Raw genomic sequence first — 9,517 nt, 5'->3', positions numbered from 1 at the left:
ATTAAGTAGCTGAGGAAATGAAGAAGTTATGATCAGCAGTTGATTCACCATCTGTGTTACTCTGATGTACTAACCACCATCTTCAGTATGTGGAATACACTTATTCACGAGTTAGTTTAAGACAGCCATAAATTATGTGGTGAATGTAAACCCTGAATGAAAGCCACCCGTACGTCTCCCTACCCGACCACCGACTGCCTCCACACTTCCTGAGCTTCACACCAAGGCGGTGGTCGTGGTTTGATCTGTGTTGATCAATATAACCTCCCTGGTACACCGCTGATCTCTACATGGTGTGTCGTGAGTCACTCATTTCCTTATCCATTATTATAAAGTCTCCTACCTTGATTTGATGGCAGGTTATGTGGTCCTCGTTGTGGATAAGGTGATGTGAAGAAGACAATGACGTTTGTTGTCTTTACTGAAACTTATTGACGTCTTAAATGTTGTTTGTTATAGCCGTTAAAGACGATTGTTTGATCCCTTGATGATGTTAACTAAAATCCTTTGACAATAGAATATCACATTAGTTGATGTTTCATTTAATAAAAAAAACAGTAAATGGATAGAAAATAATCTTCTTTTGTGGAATAATTTGCGCCAATATCCGTGGTCAAGTCCAGATAATTCGGACAGTTATGTTAAATAAAGTATCGATCCACATAAAAGAACTAAATATAATTTTAAAATTATTAATTATCTTATTTTAGTAAATTTACTCGAGTGTAATTTTTTTTTACTGGTTTTGCTATCCCTAACTACCTCTCATATGTTTGGTCAACTTGGCGAACGCGGACTGTGTGTGTGTGTGTGTGTGTGAGAGAGAGAGAGAGAGGGCGCGCTCAGAAAAATTACAACTTAAGGAAAATTTATACCAGAAAATTACTCCAAAACTGGTAGTGTGACGCCGCCTTTAATGAGTTACGTCGTCACCCCCTGCTGACCCGACCACCGCCCGACCGTCTGCGGGGCAACGCTTCCCCCTGTTACTAGTTCATAAAAGTCGCGCCCCGCCTCGCTGACACGGGAAAACACTCCCAGTTCTCTGTGGATGACAGCTTTGTTGAGAACCGCCTTTCATGGTTATACATCTCGATTAAAATAAACTTGCCTGTCCGTTCTCAATGTTACAACTTTACGCAAAATTTTCGGGAACTGATGGTTATGTACGGGGGGGGGGCAAACTTTTGAATGGCTTTAACACTTCATCATTTGTTGTATGGTTTTCTTATGAGAATAGTGCCCTCATGATAAGATTGTCATGAAACAAACGCCCACCTCCTACAAACGCCATATACATTTTTTTACAGGGATTAGCCCACCCAGGCACAGGTCACTGACCCACATCGGGGCCTGGGGGGCGAAGATGTAATAATAAAAATAATAATAATGATAATAATAATGATAATAATAAAAATAATAATAATGATAATAATAATGATAATAATAATAATAATAATAATAATAATAATAATAATAATAATAATAATAATAATAATAATGAATTATTATAATAATTCATAGTAAATGAAATTTATAATAAAATAAAAGCAAAATTGGAAATAAAATAATACTAATAATAATAATAATAATAATAAAAATAATAATAATAATAAAGAACCATAAAGAAATACAAAAATTAAAAAAATAAGATCTAAAGTGAGAAACAATATATTGTATGTATGTTGTGCTGTCAATAGTAAGAGAAACAATTGAGACCCTGCAATTGTGTGTAAATGAGGCAGAAAGTCAGATCAGCAACCTGGGACTTGGTCACAATATTCGTGATACCATATGGCAGCAGAGTCTACCATTAGACAACACATTATGCTTCCAATATCTTCCCAGGCGGTAGTACCTCCCTGTTTGGTAGCTGCCTACTACCTACTCTGTAGTAGGTAGAACATAAGAATGGAGGAAAGTGCATTGGGCCTATTGGCCCATACTGGGCAGTCCCGTTTACACCCAACCCCTATCGCTCATATATCCATCCAACCTATGTTTGAAGTTCTCCAGCGTAACTTGTTCCACTCATCCACTACTCTATTTCCAAAGCAATGTTGATCTATTTCGCGCCTAAATCTAAATTTGTCTAATTTAAAACCATTGCTACGAGTTCGCTCCTGGTTGGATTGTTTGAGTATCTTTGTTATATCACCTTTGTTTAGCCCTGACTTCCATTTATACACCTCGATCATATCGCCCCTCACTCTACGTCTCTCGAGGGAGTGCAAATTAAGATGCTTTAACCTGTCTCTGTACTCTAGGTTCCTAATGCCCAGGATTAGTCTTGTCATTCTCCTCTGATTTCTGTAGTACGGTGACCAGAACTGAACTGCGTAACCCAAGTGGGTTCTCACAAGCGAAAGATATAATTTTAGGGTGACCTCGTTAGTCTTGTAACTAACACTCCTTTGTGTGAACCCAAGTACTTTGCCTTGTTTCGAGCAAATACACATTGTTGACTTGGTTTAAGATTCCTACTTATTATTACTCCTAAATCTTTCTCACAGTTGGATTTCTCTATAACAACGTTGTTCATCTGATATATGGTTTCCCTGTTTACATCTCCTCGACTACGTACTTTACATTTGTGCACATTAATTTTCATCTGCCATCTTACAGACCTCATCTGCCATTTTTCAGACCGGTAAAAGATCTTTGTGGTATTGGAATCTCCTGAGCGCGTATATTATAACTGTGAACAGACGCAAAGTTTTCCACCAATATCACCATCTGCGACCAATAATCAGATATCGTCCTCAGCTGCCGCCACCACTCGCCTCCTGAGACTTCCCTCAACCTTGCCCCTAACTTCCTATAATAGATTCACTCTTTCTTTCCTAAAATGTTTCTCCTTTTCCTACACATTTCTTACGCCTTTCCCATCCTGTTTTGGTGTCTTAACTATTTCTTCCCCTTCCATCTTCCTCATCCTCGTCTTCCTACTCCACCACCACCACCTCGTCTTCCCACTCCACCACCCTCACCTCGTCTTCCCACTCCACCACCCTCACCTCGTCTTCCCACTCCACCACTCTCACCTCGTCTTCCCACTCCACCACCCTCACCTCGTCTTCCCCTCCCACCACCCCTCCCACCTCGTCTTCCCCTCCCCACCCTCACCTCATCTTCCCCTCCACCTTTCCTCCTACCTCGTCTTCCCCTCCACTAACACCCTTACCTCATCTTCCCCTCCACCACCCCTTACCTCGTCTTCACACTCCCACCCTCTCCCACCTCGTCTTCCTCCTAACTTACTCCCACCTCGTCTTCCCCTCACTAACATCCTCACCTCCTTCCCCACTCCACCACCCTCCTTCGTCTTCCTCCACCACTCACCTCGTCTTCCCACTCCAATAACACTCCCTCGTCTTCCCCTCCCTAACACCCTCACCTCGTCTTCCCACTCCACCACTCTCACCTCGTCTTCCCTCCACTAACACCCCCACCTCGTCCTTTCCTCCACCACCCCTCCTCGTCTTCCCTCCTCTTACCCCCCATCTCGTCTTCCCACTCCCTAACACCCCCTCTGCCTCGTCTTCCCACTCCACCGCTCCCCACCTCGTCTTCCCTCCCCCTAGCACTCCCACCTCGTCTTCCCACTCCACTAACACTCCCACCTCGTCTTCCCACTCCACTAACACCCTCACCTCGTCTTCCCACTCCACCTCATAATAGTCTCTGCTCTCATCCTTATCGCAATCCTTCGAGTCTTTTCAGCTTATCCTTCAGTGTCTATAATTCGCCACCGTCTCCTAATACTCTCTCGTAAAGTCCCTCGGCTGAGCCTTCAAATACCACCCTGCTCCTCCCCCCTCCCCCTTCTCCTACCCATTCCCCTTCCCTTCTCCTACCCATTCCCCTCTCCTCCCAATTCCCTTCTCCCCATTCCCCTCTCCTCCCCATTCCCCTCTTCTACCCATTCCCCTCTCCTCCCCATTCCCCTCTTCTCCCCTTTCCCCTCCTCCCTCTTCCCTCTCCTCCCCATTCCCTTCTCCCCATTCCCCTCTCCTCTCCATTCCCCTCTCCTCCCCATTCCCCTCCTCCTCCCATTCCCTTCTCCCCATTCCCTCTCCTCCCCATTCCCCTCTTCTCCCCATTCCCTTCTCCCCATTCCCCTCTCCTCCCCATTCCCCTTCTTCTCCCCATTCCCCTCTCCTCCCCATTTCCCTCTTCTCCCCTTTCCCCTCTCCTCTCTCCCTCTCCCCCTTCTCCTCCTCCTCGAACTTTGGAGTAATTCAGCAAGGTCAAAATACACAGATACACAGACAGACAGATCGAGGTAAAGGAAAATGAGATCCCTTCTGCCCTTCTTCTTCTTCTTCTTCTTCTTCTTCTTCTTCTTCTTCTTCTTCTTCTTCTTCTTCTTCTTCTTCTTCTTCTTCTTCTTCTTCTTCTTCTTCTTCTTCTTCTTCTTCTTCTTCTTCTTCTTCTTCTTCTTCTTCTTCTTCTTCTTCTTCTTCTTCTTCTTCTTCTTCTTCTTCTTCTTCTTCTTCTTCTTCTTCTTCTTCTTCTTCTTCTTCTTCTTCTTCTTCTTCTTCTTCTTCTTCCTTCTTCTTCTTCTTCTTCTTCTTCTTCTTCTTCTTCTTCTTCTTCTTCTTCTTCTTCTTCTTCTTCTTCTTCTTTTCTTCTTCTTCTTCTTCTTCTTCTTCTTCTTCTTTCTTCTTCTTCTTCTTCCTTCTTCTCTTCTTCTTCTTCTTCTTCTTCTTTTCTTCCTTTCTTCTTCTTCTTCTTCTTCTTCTTCTTCTTCTTCTTCTTCTTCTTCTTCTTCTTCTTCTTCTTCTTCTTCTTCTTCTTCTTCTTCTTCTTCTTCTTCTTCTTCTTCTTCTTCTTCTTCTTCTTCTTCTTCTTCTTCTTCTTCTTCTTCTTCTTCTTCTTCTTCTTCTTCTTCTTCTTCTTCTTCTTCTTCTTCTTCTTCTTCTTCTTCTTCTTCTTCTTCTTCTTCTTCTTCTTCTTCCTTTCTTCTTCTTCTTCTTCTTCTTCTTCTTCTTCTTCTTCTTCTTCTTCTTCTTCTTCTTCTTCTTCTTCTTCTTCTTCTTCTTCTTCTTCTTCTTCTTCTTTAACTTCTTCTTCTTCTTCTTCTTCTTCTTCTTCTTCTTCTTCTTCTGTGTCTTCTTCTTCTTCTTCTTCTTCTTCTTTATTCTTCCTTTATTTCTTCTTCTTCTTCTTCTTCTTCTTCTTCTTCTTCTTCTTCTTCTTCTTCTTCTTCTTCTTCTTCTTCTTCTTCTTCTTCTTCTTCTTCTTCTTCTTCTTCTTCTTCTTCTTCTTGGGTGTAGAAATTCTCTTTGTATAGAAACAGAGAGAGAAAGAGATATTTCTACAATGTTTGGTGGGGAGACATACAAACAACTCTCACCTCCTCCTACTCCTGTTCCTTCTACTCCTGTTCCTCCTACTCCTGTTCCTCCTACTCCTGTTCCTCCTACTCCTGTTCCTCCTACTCCTGTTCCTCCTGCCTGTTTCCTCCTACTCCTGTTCCTCCTACACCTTTCCTCCTGCTCCTGTTCCTCCTCCTATGTTCCTCCTACTCCTGTTCTTCACACCTGTTCCTCCTTTCTCCTATTCACTCCCTGCTCCTGTTCCTCCTACTCCTGTTCCTCCTACACCTGTTCCTCCTACTCCTGTTCCTCCTACTCCTGTTCCTCCTACTCCTGTTCCTCCTACTCCTCCTCCATACCACCCATATCTTAACAAAATATCTACATCAACATTTTCCCCTCAAGTACACTAATATAGATGTACCCGCAAGTATATATATCACAATTTTCAACTCGTCTTTATTATCACATGTACCCGAGGCAGTCGACCGGGCCTGAGTTTATATCGTCATTTATCGTGAGTTGTAAAAAGCACTCCCCCGGGACGACCTTCTTATTTATTTATTTTATTTATATTTATTAATTTTTTTTTGTATTTGTTATATAGGATTGTTTTTACGTGGAAAGCAACTTGAGTAGTCAGATTTATGAAAAAAGACAGAATATTATGTAAGTTTGTGTTTTAATGTGTGTTTTGTACGCATTCTTAAAATTTAACAGAAGAGAAAGCTTATTTTTTTTACGTTTATTCATTGTTAATTAAATAAGACAAAGACTAGACGAGGAGGTTTACTACTGCCAACAAGATTATGAATTATGTAAAAGTCGACAAAAGCTACCGACCACAGTCAACATAAGGTTGCTGAGGGCGGTGGTAGGTGGTTGTCAGGGTGGTGAGGCAGGCGGCGTGTCCTGGGTCGCCAACACGGGTCTCCACTCTCTCTCTCTCTATGTGGCATCGTCAGACAGCAGGGAGAGGCCATCGTGTCTCCTCTTAAGAGTGGTCAGCTAAGTAGTCCAGGTTAGGTTAGGTTAGATAAGGTAGGGTTAGATTAGGTGTAATATACAGGGATTAATATTCTTTACCTGCAAGATAAACTCCCTTCACCTCCTAACCATGCCCCTCACCTCCTAACCAGCCCCCTCACTTCCTAACCCTCTCCCTCACCTCTTAACCGTCCCCTCATCCCCTAACCATCTCCCAGACCTAACCCCTCTCACTTCCTAACTCTCTCCCTCACCTCCTAACCACCCCCTCACCTCCTAACCATCCCCCTCCTCACCCCATAACCATCCCCCCCTCACCCCCAACAGCCCCTCTTTATTCATCCTCCTCCTCCTAACCACCCCTCACCTCTAACCCTTGCCCTCACCTCCCTAACACATCCCCTCACCTCCCTAACCATTCCCCTCACCTCCTAACCCTTCCCTCCTCACCTCCTAACCATCCCCCTCCCTCACCTCCTAACATACCTCCTCACCTCCCTAACCTGTGCCCCTCACCTCCTAACCACCCCCCCTCCCCCCTCCTGGCCTTCATTATATTACCTGTGTCAGCAGTAAGTCCTGTCTTCAACCTTTTGTCCACCTGTGGGGTTGAAGTATGAGGCACTCCATCTAACGAACTATATGGCGATGAATGTCACGTTGCATCTGGTCTGCTAGATATGAAGCCTCCATCTAACAGGCTATATAGCGATGAATGTCGTTATATCGAGGGTCTGTTAGATATGAAGCCTCCATCTAACGAACTATATAGCGATGAATGTCCGTTATATCGAGGGTCTGGTAGATATGAAACCTTCATCTAACGAACTATATAGCGATGAATGTCCGTTATATCGAAGGTCTGGTAGATTTGAAACCTCCATCTAACGAACTATATAGCGATGATTGTCCGATATATAAATGGTTTGGTAAATGTGAAACCTCCCTCTAACGGACTATATGGAGAAAGAGAGAAATCCGTTATATACAGATTCCACTATTATTAATGGACAGATAAATTAAGACAGATAAAGGAAGTTAATGTTGTCACTATGAGTTGAGATTTTCAAACAGTTATTCCCTCACCATATTATTTTTAGTTCATTTTGTTTATATTCCATTTAAATCATTCTACTAGTATTGGTGTATGCAGTGTTGTATAATTCATGTATACCTGACCTGTGTTCTGGCCCTTTGACCTTTCCGTTGTGTATGTCCAATTTCTAACTCTCACATGTACTCTATATGCCATGTTTGTATTGAAATTGCCATATATACCAATATTACTCTTCATTACACACCAAAAATATACACCAACGTCACATACACAAACACAACACAGAAACAAAAACTATATTTAATACACACCCTTAATACACACCCTTAATACACACCCTTAATACACACCCTTAATACACATCCTGAATACACATCCTTAATACACACCCTTAATACACACCCTTAATACACACCCTAAGCAGTTATTGGATCCCCTTACCTTCTGTTGTCCTGGTAGTGAGCCCTAAACTCTCTCTCTCTCTCTCTCTCTCTCTCTCTCTCTCTCTCTCTCTCTCTCTCTCTCTCTCTCTCTCTCTCTCTCTCTCTCTCTCTCTCACTGGTACTTCTCTGTTCGCTTTGTCTGTTCTCTTTATTGTAGTAGGATTCTGTTGTTAATAATCACAAGGACTATTGATTCACATGAAGATTGGTCACCCTCCTTAACAGTACCTGAGGTGATTAGTTTTAGGTTGGCTTGTTTGGGTTAGGTTAAGTTAAGGGTAGTTAATCCTAAGGTAAAATAAGCTGGGGTAATCATCTTAATTTGGAAGTTTATGCTACGAAACCAGTTATTATTTCAGTCTTCCTGTGACCAAATTCGTGTTTTGTATTCTCCATTTTCTTATTTTGTCACAATATTTACCGTCAGTTTTTTATATCCAGTTGATGGGCCGCTGTCTCCTGCACGACCTTCAGTACCACCATCACTCTTTACTGCCGCTCTTCTTAACGTGTTGTAGTGTGCCTTGCTCAATATGTCTTCACAGCCTCACCCTCTGTATGGCACCACAGCCTCGCCCTCAGTATGGCACCACAGCCTCACCCTCTGTATGGCACCACAGCCTCGCCCTCAGTATGGCACCACAGCCTCGCCCTCAGTATGGCACCTGGCCTCACCCTCAGTGTATGGCACCCACAGCCTCGCCCTCAGTATAGCACCACAGCCTCGCCCTCCAGTATGGCACCACAGCCTCGCCCTCAGTGGCACCACAGCCTCGCCCTCAGTATGGCACCACAGCCTCGGCCTCAGCATGGCACCACAACCTCTCACCCTCTGTGTGGCACCACAGCCTCACCCTCAGTGGCACCACAGCACTCGCCACTCAGTATGGCACCACAGCCTCACCCTCCTGTATAGCACCACAGCCTCGCCCTCAGTATGGCACCACAGCCTCGCCCTCGGTATGGCACCACAGCCTCGCCCTCAGTATGGCACCACAGCCTCGCCCTCAGTATGGCACCACAGCCTCGCCCTCAGTATGGCACCACAGCATCAGTGTGAGTGACAGCATGGCGTGTCTTTGCTCCCGCCCACACCCTTTATCGACTGTGTAGTGTGGTGTGTTTGTGATGTTATCTGCCCCCGCCTGTTGCCTGCCACACTACGCTCCCTGATAGATGTAACACGGTGCTCCCTTACCTGTCTATCTTAAAAGTTCTAATTGAAGAAATATTATTAAATTTTTTTAAAGTTAATTTCCTACGTCAACATTATTTATGGGTTTATTGAGTTATGTTTTGGTTGGTCGTCAGGCTGTTGTTTCACTAGAGGGAAATACACATTTTATATTGCCAAGTATAATTGCTACAGGTGAGAGTCATGTGGGCGGGAAAGATTAAAAACATACATCAGATAAATTACTTTGATGTATTTTTTTCTTGTATATTGAAACGTAACTGAACCTAACAAAAAAAATATATAGATTTGTGTAATAATGAATAATTTGATTGGTTTTATATTTCATGTCACAACAGAAGAGAATCGACAATGCAGAAGTGTTACGCAGCGCTCACCTGAAAAACAAAATGATTTAGTTGCAGCAAAACGTTCGCCATCCGTGCAACAGCAGTTCCGACGACTAGGAACGTTTTAACATAGAGGCGCCCGTCAGTCGACACACGTGTTATATTCCTTGCCTTATGATGACGTT

At 43.4% G+C, this 9,517-nt stretch overlaps 1 protein-coding gene across 1 annotated transcript; it reads left to right on the top strand.

The window, feature by feature from the left end:
- Positions 1–8,341: 8,341 nt before the first annotated feature.
- On the top strand, positions 8,342–8,872 carry LOC121872161. Its single transcript, XM_042374840.1, has one exon. The coding sequence runs from the start codon at positions 8,342–8,344 to the stop codon at positions 8,870–8,872; it is 531 nt and encodes a 176-aa protein (XP_042230774.1).
- The last annotated feature ends 645 nt before the right edge of the window (positions 8,873–9,517 follow it).

Source organism: Homarus americanus, unplaced genomic scaffold (assembly GCF_018991925.1).
Source record: "Homarus americanus isolate GMGI-L3 unplaced genomic scaffold, GMGI_Hamer_2.0 scaffold32396, whole genome shotgun sequence".
NCBI lineage: Eukaryota > Metazoa > Arthropoda > Malacostraca > Decapoda > Nephropidae > Homarus > Homarus americanus.
Note: the sequence above shows the minus strand (reverse complement) of the source record. Positions and strands in the feature narration are given on the sequence as shown.

Coding starts and splice junctions, on each gene's coding strand:
- LOC121872161 (XM_042374840.1), top strand. CDS start 8,342: ATGTCTTCACAGCCTCACCCTCTGTATGGCACCACAGCCTCGCCCTCA.